The sequence below is a fragment of the Chanos chanos genome, chromosome 3 (genome assembly GCF_902362185.1).
Source record: "Chanos chanos chromosome 3, fChaCha1.1, whole genome shotgun sequence".
Taxonomy (NCBI): Eukaryota; Metazoa; Chordata; class Actinopteri; order Gonorynchiformes; family Chanidae; genus Chanos; species Chanos chanos.
In genome coordinates this window covers 24,966,709-24,984,912 of record NC_044497.1, presented here as the reverse complement: position 1 = coordinate 24,984,912, position 18,204 = coordinate 24,966,709, and the positions used below count along the sequence as shown (strand labels likewise).

Genomic DNA, 18,204 nt, shown 5'->3' with positions numbered 1-18,204 from the left:
GAAACTGTTACTGTCGGTGCTCTGCGCAAACTTCACAAAGACTTTAAATTTTTTGTGTGTGTTTCTTTCATTATTACTATTATTATTATTATTATTATTATTATTATTATTATTATTATTATCATTATCTCATTTTTTCTGGATAGCTACAGTCTTTACGACAGCAGTAGCAGTTTCTAATGATTACCTAAAAACATTCTGAAACCAATTCTCTCACGAAGCATAGGGTTAGTGTTATCTCTTGAAACTGTTACTTGAGACCTGAAATTTGAAACTCCCATTTATTTATTTATTGATTGTAAAACAGTCTTGCTGTTTTACAAGTGAATGCGTCGTCGAAACCAAGATTTTATAGAAAGGGAAGCTAGCTAACTCTCCTGTCTTGCAGTAAGAACACACTTCCGTCTTTACACTAATCGAACTAAGCGCGGTAAGAATTGTGACTCTCATATTTTGTTTTTGCTTAACGAACGGAAACGGACGTACTGGGATGAATGTCTTATTTGGGACGAAATGGTCCTTTAGGAGCCATCCACTGGGAGACGTACTCCTGAATGAAAAAAGTCATTTTAATTATTGGCATGGCATAAAATTTGGTATTGGTTTCAGTTCGTTCGTAACAAATAAAACTATTGTAAACAATGGTACTGTATAAGGAAAAAACAATCCCAGCGAACTGACAATGTTGTGCAACTCAATCTTGTTTTTCTCCAACGCCAGACGTGCGAACACTAGAATCTTCCTTGTCTCAGTGCCTTACACGATCCTATCCGCAGACGGCGTGAGTTTTCCATCTATATTTCCTTTATGGTTCTTTGCTTGAAACAATTCAACGTCATCACGTAAGTTCTCTCAAAACCCGGAAATAGTGGTGGAAGTGCTAGCAATGTACTGCAAAAAATTTTTCTCCCTCCACTTTACAAGACATAAAACTTGTTGGTCCACGAAATGTTTTCATTATTAAGTCCGCAATGAAGAGGTTTAAAGGACTGGGAAACGAGGCGGTAAGTGTTTAGTTTTTGCCTCTTGTATTCTTCCTGTTAGAGTGTAATGAACGATTGTGAATACTAATGTTAACTGACTAATCAATGTAACGAAGACGCTGCCTCAGTGAGAAACGTTTGCTCGGTTTGTTAACCTTTTGTCGAGACGAATTAATGACTAAGTTATCGCGTTTGTTTTATGCAGAGCAGGTGACCTGGCGTTGTTTTCTCTTACTGCATTAAATATACGAAACACGTGACGATGTCAGTTCCACGTAAGTACGGTGCCGGTGGCTCAAATAGAATTGTGTTTGCATAATATGTTTAGTCAAGTTTTAAAATAGCAACGATTGGGCGTTTCTGTGTACATAACGTATCAATATAATAGTAATTTATCAGTGTTACTGTTGTTGGTTTTAGTCATGTGTTTGTATTTGTCCCTATGTCCCTTTTCCTCCACAGTTCATTGATAAAAGAGACAGAACAGGATTTGGAGTGTAAGGAGGGACACTACGTTGACCTGAAAGCTTTTCAGCAGTTTTCCAAAGTGTAATCCTCATTTCAAGCTTCACCATGTTTGTGACGGCTTATCTGGCCTTTGTGCTCTTGGTGGCTCTGTGTGTTGGTCTGGAGCTCACGGCCCGTCGACTTGCCTCACCCCAAACTGCCCCCACAGCCGTAGCCAACCCGGCTTTCCGTCGCTTTCAGACTCTTTTCCTGAAGGCTTACCTGCTTGCTCTGTGGGCAGACTGGCTGCAGGGACCCTACCTCTACAAGCTCTACCGTCATTACAGCTTCTTGGAGTCTCAGATCGCCATCTTGTATGTGTGTGGTCTGGCTTCGTGTGTGTTGTTTGCTCCTGTGGCCGGCTGGCTGCCACAGGTGCTGGGCCGTCGACGCACCTGCCTGCTTTTCTGCTTGACTTACTCGGCATGCTGCTTCACCAAGTTGTCGAGGGACTATTTTGTGCTTATTCTGGGCCGTGTGCTTGGAGGCCTCTCCACCTCCCTGCTCACTACTGCCTTTGAGGCCTGGTATGTGCATCATCACATCGAGGTCCACGATTTCCCCAAAGAGTGGATCCCCAGCACCTTCAGCAAAGCAGCGGACTGGAACCACGTCCTGGCAGTGGGTGCCGGACTGGTAGCCAATCTGTTTGCTGAGTGGCTCGGCTTGGGCCCAGTGGCCCCTTTCCTGCTGGCGATTCCCAGCCTGGCTGCCTGTAGCTGGTTGGTGCTGTCAGACTGGGGCCTAGAGGAGAAGGAGGAAGGGGCACAGGAGGACAAGAATGGCCCCCTGCTTGGCCCCTCGAGCGCACCACAGATCCGAATGTCTGCCCGGGCCCGTTTTTGGCGCAGCTGTCTAGAGGGCCTGCGTTGCTTGCTGTCGGATCGCCGTGTGCTCCTATTGGGTGGCGTGCAGGCACTTTTTGAGAGTGTCCTTTACATCTTCGTGTTTCTCTGGACGCCCGTCCTGGATCCCCACGGTCCTCCGCTGGGCATCATCTTCTCCTGCCTGATGGCGGCCAGTATGGCAGGCTCCACACTCTTCCGCCTGGCCACGTCAGCGCGATACCGGTTACAACCAGCACACCTGCTCTGTCTGACTGTTTTACTGGCCTTCTTCTCCTTCTTCATGCTCACCTTCTCCACGGCCCCAGGGCAGCCTCGTCCTAGGGAGTCTCTGCTGGCATTCCTGCTCTTGGAGCTGGCCTGCGGACTCTACTTCCCCACAGTTAGCTTCCTGCAAGGCCGGGTCATCCCAATGGAGCGCAGGGCCGGTGTACTGGCCTGGTTCCGGCTGCCCCTGCATCTGCTGGCCTGCCTGGGCCTGCTGGCCCTGCACGGGGAGGTATCCGGGACGGGTGGGGGAGAGAGCGGCAGTGGGACCAGACATATGTTCGCCGGCTGTGCTGGAATGATGCTCGCCGCCCTGCTGGCTGTGGTCAGTCTCTTCACCCTGGGCAGGAACGATGCAGACCTGAGACTGGAAGGGACAAGGGGAGAGGGGGACATCTAAGGAATAGAACGATGGGCACTGAACCATGGACTGTTCAGGGAGATACGTATGACAGATGACAGATCCCCCACAATGACAGATCCCTGTCTGAGCAACTGAACAGATTTGCATACGTTTGTGCTGAGGTGCAGGCCAAGAGGCCTTTACTGAAAAAAGACTTCACAGTGCCTCTGTGCCAGGGAATATATTATTATCTTATTGGTTACTGTTTCTTAAGAAATGTCATTATACTGATATTACAAACATGTATATAGATGGGATAATGCTGGGACTGGGTGATGTAATGCTCTCTTTTGACAGTCACTGCTTTAATACCACTGGATGGCACTACTGTGAAAATGCCCAGAGAGCTGAACTTTCAGTTCTTGACGTAAGGCTTTATATGAAGAATGAAGAAGTATGACACATCTGCAGAGCATCCTCTCTCTTAACTCGATGTATACTTGGAGGGAGCACAGTGTGCTTGTGCTATCCCCTATAAAATCAGTGAAGATCCACTCAGTTACGGTGGTGTTCTCTACTAAACTTGTCTTTAATTCTGGAATTACAGTTCTTCCCAAAACCTAGTGTGTGGACTTGTAGTGTTTGCTGTCACTATCTTTTGTAGTTTGCTGTCACTATCTTTTGTAGTGTAAACGCTAATGCGTCCTGATGCGTCCCTGACAGAGACTAACCTTCTAGCCAAAGGGATGTAGCAGTAACAGAATCTGAACACAAGTGGTCAGCTGGATACCTTGGAGACGCATGATAGACACAGGTGTCTCGGCTGTCCACTTGTGATTCGATTGCCCAAGATGCATTTTAAAACCAAGTTTAAACAGGGCCTAAGTCTTCTATCCTCCAGTCAGATTGAAGAATGTAGAGAGAGAAAGAGAGTGAAACTGTGTGTGTGAGGGAGGAGGAATGTCAGTGTGAGTGTGAGAGAGGTGTATCTTTATGTGGGGAGAAAGAGGGAGTGTGTGCGTGCGTGCGTGCGTGAAAGAGAGAGAAAGAATTGAACATTCTAATGGTAGAATGATATGAATGCAGGGAGAGAGAGAGAGTTTTTATCTTATATCATGTGTGTGAGAGACAGAATTGAATGTCCTGTTGGTTGTCATGGTAGAATGACACAAATACAGAGACTGTGTGTGTGAGAGAGGGAGAGAGAAGTGAACATGGGTTGCCATGGTGAAGGCCTGCACACTGTGTCGAAAAGATTCCCCATTAGTGGTTTCTTCTGTTTAGCATCTTCATTTATTTTGATCGATGGCAACTGAACAAATTAAGGCTTATGAACAAACATCTTAGAAAGCACCGTAAATAAATGCATATTTATAAATATAAAAATAAAAAACACTAAATAAAAAATCTGTTTGTGAACTACAGTGGCCATAAACAACAACAGAACATCTGAGTCATTAAGTCTACCTCTGGAGGCTGTTGTCTGAAATAAATTAATTTGAACTGATGGTAAAGACAGTGCGTGGCGTTAGTATTCCAAACTAAACAAGAACTTCCAACATTACGATAACGCGTCTTGCTTCATTTACTTAAAACAAATGCTATACTCTGTGTTATGTATGGTTACATTGTCAGAGAATGACTTAGAATCCAGAGCATGATTTAAAATGAGAATAAAAAAACACACACAAAAAAAACCAAAAACAAAAGTATAACCTTGGGAACACATTTACATAATAGACTATGGCTCATTGTGTGAACAATATTGTCACATTTTTCTTTTGCAGAAATTTACTCTGTATGTTCTTCCGTCATTACTTCTAACCCTTGCTAAAGCTGACGTTACAGCTATTTATCCAACAAATCTAACATTTTAATGAAGAAATGCCCTGGACAAACTCTGTCAATGTTTGACACTGCTGAGATGCAGTATGGAAGCAAATGCAGATGGTTGTTTAAAAACATTTAAATTCAGAGCATAATGACTAACACTTACGGAGTTGAAGCTATTTCATGTCGGGGCAGTGTGTGGGAGAAAAGATGAATAATTATGGCCAGAACTCTCAATTTTTTTCATCAAATGTGTCATTGAACAACAACTTGATGAACAATGGGTCTTGTATTATGACTGGCCAGATTTCCATGGAGTAGTTGGTGGCATTGTTCATTTGGAGAGTGAAAAAGTGCTAAAAACAAAACAAAGGCATGTGATTATTTTGATATATTTTCCGAGAATGACTTCCAGGTGCGAGAAATGGAATTACGCACAGATGAAATAACACTGGTCATTGTCTTTGGTTATTAAAACTTTTTCCAACAGCTACTTAAATAAAACCAACTGTTTATACAGGTGCTATTGGCAATCTGCTGATGAGTAGACCATTTCTCTGATCATTTCTAATTAGATTTCATATCTACAGAGACATGCATGGTGTATGACATAGCTGTCCTGTGCTACTTCCTACTTGTGACGGGATCAGTAGCAAACTATCTGGAACTTAGATATTAAAAGATATTAAATAAATTGAAATGTTTAGGGAACTATACAGCAGTTGTGTGAGGCGTTTTTTACTCATGCGGAACAATAGAGAAATCTAGAGAATTTAATCAAATGAGTAATGGAATTGAGGGGCATTGTTAGGCTAGAGTATTGGAATCTAGAGGACAGCTCCAGGTTTACATAGGAGAAAACAGAGCAGTTTGAGAGAATCACTAAATTAAGAAAAACTCCAGCAGGAATAGCCATGTACAGTCCTGCAGGTCTGAAGCCATACTGGTTTTTACCAGCACCTCTTCAGATGAGACCGGTTTTTACACAGGAATACAAATGAAAACATGACGTGAAAACCAGCAGGGCCCTGACACTCTGAGGCTGCATTTGCCTGTCCATAATCACATGAGTAAAACCCTTAACTCATTCGGAAAAAAATAATTTGATTTTTGAATTATTTATTCACTCTGCATTGAATTGTGTGGTGAACCAGGGAGCGTCACACAGCTATAGGGAACAAATGTGAGAGGAATTTTCTTGTATGAGCAGAAGTTAAATGTTTGAAAACACAAATATTTGTACATTCCTGGCTCTTCCTCAGTACACTACTACTGTGAGCCACAGGTCATAAACTGAGGCTGGATACAGTCCTGGGTTTTGACTGTTTTCTTTCCTTCTTTCTTTCTTTCTTTCTTTCTTTCTTTCTTTCAATCTATTTATTTTATTTTGCTGAATCAATCCCTGTTTTGATTAAACTCCAGTTTCAGTACAAGCTTTGCCGTGGTTCTGTTCACACGAGGTACTGTTTCTAACACAAACCATCGTGTTGAATCATGCTAGTGGTGAACACTTACATTCTACTGACGAAAAAACAGTGCTTGTGTGTTACATTGTGTATGTGTGGTGCCCGACATGGATCGTGCAAATGTACATCATTTCCTTATGAAGTTTGGCAGTATCTGGCCGCAGGACAAATACAGAACACCAGGTCCTGATACTTGTCAAATTCTGTCCAGAAAAACCCCAGATGAAGAAATGCAAAAGGGCAAAAAGGTGAATGCCTAAAACCTAAAATGAAGTGATGGAAAAAGAAATTATTGTATGAGGCTGTAGTATAAATGCTATACATGGGAAATGTTTGTGTTTGTTTCTTTTAGGTGGCCTCTCTTTTCTATATGCAGGCCCATACAATAAAAAAAATGTTATTCTAAACAAAAATCCAAAAATGAAACTTTGGGGAGCAAAATTAAAGGGATGAAAGGCATTCAAAATGTGCTGTTGATCAGAATTCCTTGTCTTGGAATGTTGCTATTTTTCTTGGATTTACCCAGGTAAGTAATAGTGTCTATCTCTGTATAGATTTTTATATTTTCCTGCTGTCGTAAAACATTGTTACAGAAAAACTGAAACATCACACAAATACACAGACACAAAACACAACAGGAGGGCATTCACTACATATATTTCTTTTTTAAAAACCAATAGGCAAAATATCCCATCCCACCCAAAGAACCCATTAGGAAGGATGCACCAAAGAAGGACGGTGGTTTCTTTTTTACCATTCGGAACGCATTGGGTAGAACTGCTGATAGGAGGGTGGTATGGATGTCTCCTAAGACTTTGCGGAAAGCGTAGCGTTTTTGCACTCGCTCGAAAAACAACTGGAGATTGGGCCGACTGCCATCCTCCCAGTATTTCTTTGAGAGTCCCAAGAACTTGAGCCTGTGAAGCGTGGCCCCAAGGCAAACATCGGCTAGTGTAAACTCAGGTCCACAAAGCCACAAGTCACATTTCTGACCTATCACAAAACCAACACAGAAAACATGTCAAAATAAGACACTGAAAAATAAAAATAAATAAATAAGCGCACAGTGACAGATCATCTTTCATAAAGCATAAGTTAAACTGAACAATGCTGAAAACAATGCAATATCAGTTTAAATATGGCTTGAAACAATACTTTAGGAAATATAGAATTTATGAATGGAGAAGAAAATATAATATAGAATTTCTAAATGGAGTTAAGTTTGAATGTGGTAATAATCATGACAGATATGGTATAACTCACGAGACAATGAAGGATGATGCAGTGGGATAAACTGTTTAACCAAATGGAGATAAGAGGATTGATGTTTGTCTACCTTGATATTCCAGTTTCCTTTTCTCAAGTTCTGCCTCCACTTGGTCTAATACCATGGCCAGCTCACCAAGGATCTTCTTTAGATAGTTCACATTGTCATGGTCCAAGATCTTTGCCTGGGAGCATGAAAGTAATTAGCTATCAATACAAGCTCCTCTGATGCTGAATGTCCCCATATGAATGCTTTAGTTTTACTCTGACATATTGCGAAATTAATATACTCAGATCAAAGTACTACAAAGAGCAGAAAGCAGAAGAGGGCAAATGAAAGATGAGGACTGATTGTCCATTTGGCAGCCTTTTCAGGCTATGAGAATGTTGGTCATTTTCAGATTTGATTATGAACACTTGTGATACAAGCTCTTGAGGTAATTTCATTACGCCCAGTTCAAAATGAGAATGAAATTACAGTCTTTCATAAACCAATATGAGTCATGCTCACGTTATGGCATGTGTTCTCTTCTACCTTGGCCCTTGTTCATGAAGTTTACTGAGAACTGGAGGTGTGTCCTCTGAGAAACAAACTATGTGTTTAAAAAGTTGCATGTTTGTTACATCTTGATCACAGGGCACACATACCACATGGCTGGGCTTTAGTCAGTCTGTTAGGATAAAGCTATATGGCAGTCTGGCTGATGGAAATAGTCTACTGAGCCTGTTGATGCTCTGTCTCAGGCATTGCTCTATCCATCCACAGCATGCAGTAGATTTCACTCACACAAATCAAATTCATCTCAGTTTAATTAGACTGAGTGTGTGTCATCCAGACCAAAGAGCATGGAATATGGAAACTGCTCTGTGTTAACATAAAACAACATGCCAGAGCAGATGCAAACAAGAAAGCGCTCGACAACAAGACTGTCTCAAAAGTGACTCTAGCACTGTAGGCATTAATAGATCTTAAACAATTTTGAAATGACTAAACACATATAAACACAATAAGTTCACTGTGTAAATCTTGCTGTTTTCAGTGTTTTGTTCTTGCTCTTCCATTAGAAAGGGATATATAAAGGATCCTTTCCTTAAAGGAAAAGAGCAAAGAACAAAAGAACAAAACACTGAAAATATTCTATATTCATCATTTAATAGGCTGGTATGATATATCATTGAGAATCTCACTTTTAGATGTGAAACATGCACACAAAATTAAAGACAGCACCTCACTGGGCAGCTGGACAACTGTTGCCCAACAGCAACAACAAAATCTCAACAACAATCTAAGGCAAACACTGGAAAACTCCATTCCCTATTCTTTTCCCTTCAAAAACACATGAAAAAAAAGAAACTCATTCTTTTTCAGCATTCTTCACCTTTTCACAAGATTAGAGAGCTCTTTCCTCTTATCAGCCACTTCTTCCCTGCAAAACCTCTACTGCTGACCACTGTTCTCTATCACTCATCTCTGAATGAACCAATCATAAAACCTCGCTTCACATGTCATCCAGTCATTCCCTTCACCAGAGGAGGCTCCGTCCAGGATCAGACACTCTCTTTCATCTCTGCTCGTTCTAGAAGAAGTATCTCAGTACATTTTTTTAAAGCACGCATGACGTGATAAAACAGCTCACCATAAGTTTTTTCTGCTTGGACAGGTATGGCTCTGTCAACTGGGGCTCCTCATGGTCCAGCTTCATCAGCTCTGTTGCAGCATTGGCCAAGTGTCCTGGGGGGTGGGGGGGTTTGGGTGGGAAGTATATCATGTCAGAGATCAATACACAGTAACTCAGTAGCTTTAACCTGAACTGCAGCGTGACTTAATATGTATGACCTTATGTCCTGTGGTCTTCAAACTCATTGAAGGAATAAGTATTTCCTTAACTAAAGCATATTACACTTTTACATTTTTTATGGTCATTTTCCCAGTGAAGTATCAGGTAAAACGAGTAGCAAAATCAAATAATATGAAGTGATGCTGGGCATTTGTTACATGAATATGAATTAAACTGTGCATCAAAGGACCTAAGCAATGGTTTTTTTCCTTCACGTTGAGGTGTGTCTGAGAACCATATTACAGCTTTTCACACAATGACTCTGATAAACAGAACCCGCAGGTAGAGATGTAGTGTGGGGAAGGCCTTCTCTTTGCATAAACCATAAAGCAGATTTATTGGGTGTGGTACAGGGCTTCCCCGACCTAATTCATTCCTATGTAAGAGCGGATCAGCTCTTTGGCTTGATTCATTGGATGATTCTATTGCATAATACAAGTGCAATGCCCTGCAAACTGAACAGACCTGATGTCAGGAGATGCAGCCTTAATAACTTGGCATCATTACGTTTCACTGCAGTTTTGATTTCACTCCACCTCAAGGTAAACCTTCCAGATAGCAAAATTTAGCTTCCTGCTCAGACAGGACATTTCTATGAAAAAAGGATGACTTTTGGTCTAAATGCTTTGTTTATTTCAATGTGTGGAGTCTGGGAAAGCTGACCAAACCCTACACTGCATAGCCAGGACAAAGGGTATAACTAAGGGGTGTGTGTGTGTGTGTGTGTGTGTGCATGTATGTTTATGTGTCTTTGTGTGTGTTTCTGTGTGTGAGAGAGAACAAGAGAGGGATAAAGAGAGAGCGAGAGAGTATCTGTGTGTGAGAGCGAGCGTGTGTGTGTATGTGTGTGTGTGTGTATGTGTGACAGAGAGAGAGAGGAGTGTGTATGTGTGTAAGTAAGAGAGAGAGAGAGAGAATGTAAGAGAGAGAGAGAATGTATGTGTCAAAGAGAGAGAGAATGTAAGAGAGAGCGTGAATGTGTGTAAGACAGAGAGAGAGAGAGAGAGAGAGAGAACATGGGGACACATACTGATCAGTGACATAACTTACTCCGTATCTCGGCAGTGGCGTATTTTGGGATCATGGAGTCGGTGGTGAGTTCGGGGTGTAAGATGCAGCCGTGTGTGTACGCATCCATGGGCAGGCTGTCCAGGAGCTCACGGTACTGCTGCACTCTGGCATGCATGGGTGTGCCGGCCTCTGGGATTAGCCGGGCCACAGTGTCTAAGTCAGTGAAAAAACACACACACACACACACACGGGGTCTGAGTAACCACATGTCATCCTGTATCAACCACCATCCGCTTCTGTTCAGTTCAACAGCATGCCACTGAAAACAGTCTCCAACAGGGATGCCTGCCAGTTACATTAATGCGTTTGATTTCATCAAATTTAAAAGAACAATTATTATCACCTGATTTACTGAATATATTACAGATACAGCCTTTTGATAAACCTGCCTTATAAGCATAACTTAATCTGCTGAAACAGAGGAGTTGTGCATTTGAGCAACATACTGGCAGTGCCGCTGGGCATGTGCAGGGGTATCTTCGTCTTCGCCGTGCCTGTGTTTAAATACGGATGTCTCTGCCAGTCAGAATGCTGAATATAGAGAATCTGAGCCGCAGGTGGTAAAGTCTCTACGCCAGATACGCTGCAGCACTGACTGTGAATATACAAGCAGGCGCCTAAATCTAATGGCCAGGGTTCCTGAAGCCCAGAGCCAAGTCAAAAAGCCACGGGAGGAAGAGACACAGATCAAAAATCCAATTGACCGGCCCTGCACCATTCTGCTGCTGCTCCAAAACCTTAGACTCTATAGAGTCTTGTAAAAGTTTAAGTAACACTCATGACTTGAACGAAACAACCACAACAGTTTTAACGTTGACTCAGGACAGTTAATGGCTATGTGAATCAATTCTCTTGACTGACAAGGTTTTAATTGTGTGACGAAAGGGAACATACTGACTGTTTGCCGGTAAATTCTACTTTGGCAAAAGCCTCAATACACTGTGTTGTGTCGCAAATGGAGCTCTGTAGTCCTGTCTAGTTGACAGCTCTGCTTTTATGATCTGCATTCTTTCCAAAGTCTATTCCACTCTGCCAGGGTTCAATGCAAACTGAACAGAGAGACAATGAATGTAAATCAGATTAGCCAGTGGCATGGCATCTGCTCAGCAGAACAGGCAAGAACTAGAACTAGAACTAGAACTAGATGCTTACAGCACTGTCTTCAGCTGGTAAATATGACAACTTCATGACGGATTAACATTCCTTAGTTAAGCATATCTTACTGGTTTGAGAACAATTCAAAAATCATTTATAGATTAATATGTATCATAAAAGGCAATATTAGGCCCTTCCTAATGTTCAAAGTAAATCATTTATCAGGAGAGGAGTGCAAGTATCAGAGGCACACAGGCACTCTGTTGGTTTTGTTAAGGTTTGCACTTTTGATCTTTTGGCTTCCCTCTTCTTCCTTCTTCTTCTGCTGCTTTGGAAGAAAGTTCCCAAACTGATCGCTAACTGTTTATGAAAACCAGTGCACTGACAGAACCTCACTCATTTGGCAGCAACACCAAAAATGAACCCAGCTGGCCTTTTTGTGGCGCTATATAGTTTAATTCTGCATTTCTACCTTTAAAAAAACACATCTCAGTACTCGTTTTTCAAAAACATCTCTGACCAGCCTTCCTGGTCTATGTTGACACTTTTATCCTCTGCACCCTTTGACCTGGGACTTTCCTAAACACATGAAAGCACATTAAATCAATCCTTCCTGGACTAGTCAGCAACTTGCAACTAACAAAAATGATTAATTTTCCACATGAAAGAAAATAGCTGATATTTGCATGGAAATGTCACAAATTATTGAAATGGCCACAAAATCCAAAACCATGGAGGTTTTAAACCTCAAGTTGATATGTTAAAAAAAACGCACATAGCAGCCAAACCACCACTGACATCATGTTCCTTTTTCAATTCATCTGGATCAGTCATCAAGTGCTTGGCCGCTAGCAACTCTATTTGAATATTTGAATGATCTAGTATATGTATAACTACAGACAAAGATATAGATATAGATATAGATATATACAAGGCCCGTTTATTTTTTCATTTAAGTGCATGTCTGAATGGTAAAGATCAACTGCATGACATATTAGTTTATATTGCAGCTCTGTGGTTGAAACTGTTCTTCATCAGTGACCAGAGGAGCTTCCCTGAGCTGACTAAAATCAGCCTGATCTCTCGTGCCATTTAGTTTTCATTATACGGGGGAATGAACAGGGAATCCCCTCAGGGGAGGTCCTGGGACCAGTAGTGTTGCTCAGTTTCATCCCCAGCAAACCGTAATGGACGCTCTGAGGACAATCAGAATGACATTACACCCAGCCAGTTCAAAACAGTGCTTACACTCCACTACTACGAGAGGCTGACATTGTACAGAAAAACAGAAACAGTGTGATACTCACAGAGAAGCACGTGGTAAAATAATAGTCAGACGACTATCAGTAACTTAGTATTGCTTTAAGATGTTATTAGATGTTGATAGGGATTTCAATTAAACACTGTTCTACATGACCCTTTAGCTGCAAAGATTACTGAGACCTTGATCATCACTTTCATAAAAGCAAAGTTGCTGTTTTATGATGTGATGCATTACTGACAAAAATACCTCCCACAAAGTTGGTCTCTAAGTACTCGATGATCTGATTGTAGTCACTGACGATGATGTCTCCATGGATGAAGACAGGCACCTCCTCGCCCAGGTTGAGTCTCATGAACCACGGTTCTTTGTGCTCTGTCAGGGGCAGGCTCACATCACGCTCCTCACACATCAGACCTTTCTCATTGATCACCAGACGCACCTGACCAAGGAACAAAACAACACACTGATCCATTCCAATGTCCACAAAAAGGGAAAAAGTCTGATTTGGGCATTAAAATGTAAAAAAAAAAGAAAGAAAGAAAAAAAAGGACAAAGAAGGAAAAAATTCAATGGATCACAATACAGATAGAGGAAAGTCTTTTCAGCTTCCACACTAAATAGCATAATAATTCTTTTTTTTCCCCTGGAAAACATGAAACATGAAATGAATGATAAAACTGTGTTATTTATATTCCTCAAAACCACATCATTATCAGACACAAACTTGCTTTGACAACACTGCCAAGAGATCAACCAGATCTTTGTAAAAAAGATCTTTCTGAAATATATTTCTGAAACAAGTAGTTTTCAGTAGTTTTCACTGTAAAATCTCAAGTAAAATTCATGTAATGATGACTAGAGCATTGCTTTTGCCAGATTACTCTAGTGAAAGAAAACTATTCATTTTTGTAGCACCATATTAAAACATGAAGAGGTTTTTGCAAGTCTAGCTTCATATTATCTGTCAATCCTTCAATTTAATCTTCACCCTCTTGTTGATTAACTAATGACAAATACTGCCTGCATAAAGTAGCCAAATGGAACACTAGGGAATCTGACTTAGCTTTTTATAGCATAAGGAGACAAATTAAACTTTTCTTTATAAAGTTAATATATGTATCACATAAATGCGGCATGAGTCAGCTACTACACAGGTCAGTCCCCCTCAGTACGGCAGGAGTGCCAGAATCAGGGTGAAGAGGCCTGCAGTCAGGGGTGAGGTTTGGATAAGGAATTTTTAATCCATCAGCATAAGAAGGGTCCAGTGTACACATCAAATTTGACACCTTCAGCCAAACCTGGAACTCGCTTATGTCATAGACACAGATAGGGTATGGTCACAGAGTTGTTCTGTACGGACTGTTCTGGAAAGCACTGGCAATGTGCCTAAAAAGATTACAGAAATTAGAAGACATTTCTTCTCTGCATTTTTTTTAAAAATGTAAAATGATGTAAAATGAAAAGAGATGTACCAATAGCTGTTTTACGACACAAACTCACTACAAGACATAAAAACTTGAGTTTAGAGACACACATAAACTTTAAACACTCCAGGTGATGTGTGGGCTTCCCAAAATTGATGGGTGCAAGCCAGGTAAATATGCCCAGTCAGGCAGGAGAGAAGGGGAGAAATACAAACAGCACTGTAGATGGGAACAGTTGGGTCACAGAGTATGTCCACGGGCGACATCTGTCTAGATCCACAGCACACACACACGCTTGGGTGTTTCTCTTTCACAAATGTTGATTGTTTAAAGGTTTGGGAATAAGCTATTTGCAGTAAGGAATATGATCAGTCCGAGATGCGTATTTTATATGTTGTTACTGGTAGATAAAAGTACAACTGGTCTGCTCTAGACCTTTATGTATACCAACAGAAGAAAAAAATGAGGAATACAACATGCTATGCTATGCTTCAGTACTGAACCAGTTTGCCAAACCCAAACATTGCAGATGAATATTTTGAAACGTGAACAAAGAGCATAACAGTGTATCATTTACAAACAGAGCACGAGAAGAGACCAGTGAGCACGCTCTGTGCCAACACACTTCTAATCCGTATTAAAGTGATATAATACCAGGACATTTCCCTCATGTTAATCATTATAAGTGAAACATTATGGAATGTTCTGCCCCAGTAATATTCCAGTGTACTGCTCCTCCTGTCACCATAACTCCGAGTCACTGACATCTAAAAAGTGAACCAAGAATCAGTGGCGTCAGAAAGCTTCTGCACGTGTTTACAACACTGCCATGTAGAAATTATACCTATAATACGACTTTTTGGGTATAGTTGAGAGACACATTAACAGTGTCTGAAGTAATGTGCTCAAAGTTATTGCTGTAACCAACCTAGTGCAGTTTCCAAAGTTTGAATTGTGAATAAATTATCTCAAAGTCTTGGATTTCTTACACTCATTGAATATAATTGATTGCATGCACAAGTGAATGATCTGGATTGTCAGAATGTATGTCATGATTTCTATCTGAACAGTAAATGTGTGTGGAGAAACAGAATGACGTCAGAAACATGATGAGAACAGAGAGAACGTCTAAACCTCTAAATCTCTGATCACATACTACATACATATATACAATATGATTGCATTTCTCCCAAGAGCTGCTTCCCTCACAATATTGTTCAGATGTATAACAGGCTTCAGATTCCTTTTTAATACGATGCAGCATAAGTTATACAGTCACCTTGACTTCAACGATGAATGTCATGGTTAGGTTGTATACAAATGCATCCACACACCTCTCTCAACCTGTATATAATGTACATTAAATGTATAATGATTTATGTTATTATGTATGCTTTTTTTGTGTTTTATTTTTCTTTGATAAAATCACATATGTAAAGAGCAACCATTTAGTTTCCGACGGGCTTTTACAAAATGCAGTTTCAACTGAGTACTCAAGAAAACAAGTACAAGTTTTTCATTGGAATTACAGAGCAAGGAAGAGCCACTCCACACTGATTACCCGCCTATTTATAACATAATAAAATGTTATCTTACTTCAATTACAGTGCCAAGAGATAGATCTTCTAAGTTCTGCAAACACTGATTCATTTACCCCTAATCAAGACATCGAACCAGTGAGGCTTGACTCATGAGTGACAAAAGCAACGGTCAGCAGCTCAGAGTGGCCGTCAGCCAGTGGTTAATGGTAGACAAGGTAGTGCTGAGACGTCAGGCTATTACCCAGAATTCTACAGCTACTCTTTGCTATAACATTTAAGAGAAGCGCTCGACAGAATCTCTAATATGCCTGAAAACTTTCTAAGAAAGACAATAATTAATGGCGCTCTGCAAAAGAGCACGGACATTTTGGGCTGCATTCAAATCCTAGACTCTGTTGCTGCAGTCAATAATTGTCATGACTGAAAACTTAGAACAGTAAGTTCTTCATTTGGTTTAAAATAACAAATAATGGACGTAACATGATCAGCACATTGGGGAAAATCTCAAATGTAGCCGCATGGTAGAACATCTGTTATGAATCTTACTCTTGAAAAAGCCATATGCATATATATTTGCATCTTAGCTCTCCTGTACTGCTGACTGCCTACAAAATGGACAACTATTAGCTGCAGAAATAAAAGTAAATATTACCATTTCAATCACCCTGTTTGGACTAGGCCATTTTCTGTACTTGTACGTTAGCCACAAATTCGTATTATGACGTATAACGTCAACAAAAGTGCTGTCTGTGTGGAACACCTGGGGGTTTCAGTATTAGAATATGTGACATTGTATGGATCGGTGAGGATGCTTCAAGACTGTTAAAGTGGTCGTCTTAAAAGTTGAAGGGTATAACCAGAACTGCAATAATATCTCTTTCAACCGTCAACAGTCCACTGTTGATTAGTTTGAACAAAATCGTGACATCAGGATAATTCGCTCGGACACTGTTCACATTAAGGTCACATTTTTTTCTAAAGAAAAATATACAACATACTAGCAGGACATAGATATTTAGCAACTGATACTGACATAATAATCACGCTTCGTTTGTTTTTCACCGAGCTACCTCATATTTAATGAATAATTTAGAGTGTCGTCCTTTAAGGCCACTGAAAGGTGTACGATGCAGTCGGAGGCGAGTGGTCAAAAAAGCGGCGTAGCCTATTTTCATTAATCAGTCGCCCAGGCAAATTGTGGAGATATTAGTAATTACCGGTCTAAAGCTATAGCTTTGCTGGTGCCAGACAACATTTAATTTTTCCCCCACACACTGCAGCGGTTTCGTAATATCTAAAAAAAAAATCGACGCTGTTAGATTGCCGGATAATAAATCCACCGGTATTACAAGTCACAAGTCCAGACAAATCTATGGAATCGTTGCATTTCGGTAGTCTCAAACTGTCCCACTGCAAAAGGCATGTGGGTAACACACACAGATCACCTCCATTTTCATGGTATGTTTTTTACCTTTTGAGAGCTGAAGGACTGCGTCCAGTGGTACAAAACGAGCCTGTCTTTAGAAAATGGCTTAGGTTCTATCGTGGGCTCTTGACTCTCCTCTCCATCTGTGATTTTGCCATCTTCGTCCATGGCTGATATGGGCCACCAGCTACAGTTGGTAGGGGTAACATTGTTGGAAGACGCCATGACAGAGGGTTTTGTGCGTGTGAGAGGGTACCAGGAAGGAGAGAGAGAGGGTGAGTGAGGAGGGAGGGAGGGAGGGAGGGAGTGATGGGGAGAGAGAGAGAGAGAGAGAGCGCGCAGGAGATTTCAGCACCACGAACAGGGCATCATCGATTTAACGTCGGCACATCGGCTTCAAACCTCTCTCGAGCTCACTCAATCTCGAATGACCCCCTCACTAGAACAGACACAGCTAGACAAATCAGATGCCCTTGTGGTAAACATTCACTTATAGACATTATGAATGATAAAGCATATCGCTATTAAATCACAAACAGCTAATATGCGTTATGGATGTGTGTGTCCTGGGGCGATGCATAGCCTTATATTGAACGAAGGTCATTTTATTTTTAAGTCTTAGACGGTGTATTATTAAAGTGATCCAAACAAAAAATGGAGATAAATACAATATCTGTCTTTAACAAATTATTGCTTAAATGTCTTTTATCAAACTCGAAGAACTTTTAGTCCGCTTTAATGACATTGTATGCAATGTTAAAACAATACTGTGTGTCCGTATAAAAGTATAAAATTCGCTCTCAAGATAATTTCAAAATTTAAAGCAATTTTGGGTGGATTTCTACGGACCGGTGCAACCGAAACAACACGTGTAATATGTAATATTTGCCACCAGATGGCACTGTTCTCCTTCAACCTTTGCCCGAACAGTTATTAATACAAGTTTGATTAATTCATCCGTATTCCATTTGACTGCTTGTGTTAATGCAACAGGATATCTGTGCGAGTTGCACTTGTGTTGCATAGATGTGTGCGCTT

At 40.9% G+C, this 18,204-nt stretch overlaps 2 protein-coding genes across 5 annotated transcripts; one reads left to right on the top strand and one right to left on the bottom strand.

The window, feature by feature from the left end:
- Window positions 1-917: 917 nt before the first annotated feature.
- On the top strand, window positions 918-3,441 carry mfsd5 (major facilitator superfamily domain containing 5). The gene is made up of 3 exons (XM_030769558.1): window positions 918-1,004; window positions 1,189-1,258; window positions 1,446-3,441. Exon 3 carries the CDS (start codon window positions 1,557-1,559, stop codon window positions 3,000-3,002), a length of 1,446 nt encoding a protein of 481 aa, XP_030625418.1. The 5' UTR covers window positions 918-1,004; window positions 1,189-1,258; window positions 1,446-1,556; the 3' UTR covers window positions 3,003-3,441.
- Window positions 3,442-6,890: 3,449 nt separating this feature from the next.
- On the bottom strand, window positions 6,891-17,391 carry gdap1l1 (ganglioside induced differentiation associated protein 1-like 1). Of its 4 annotated transcripts, none has more exons than XM_030769623.1 (6): window positions 17,212-17,391; window positions 13,022-13,238; window positions 10,396-10,569; window positions 9,145-9,239; window positions 7,578-7,692; window positions 6,891-7,234 (listed from the first exon to the last, which is right to left on the bottom strand). In XM_030769623.1, the coding sequence occupies exons 1-6, from the start codon at window positions 17,389-17,391 to the stop codon at window positions 6,891-6,893; spliced, it is 1,125 nt and encodes a 374-aa protein (XP_030625483.1). The 4 variants fall into 4 exon arrangements, with proteins under 4 accessions (XP_030625483.1, XP_030625484.1, XP_030625485.1 ...); XM_030769624.1 differs by having other exon boundaries at window positions 13,022-13,214; XM_030769625.1 differs by lacking the exon at window positions 10,396-10,569 and having other exon boundaries at window positions 13,022-13,214.
- Window positions 17,392-18,204: the final 813 nt, after the last annotated feature.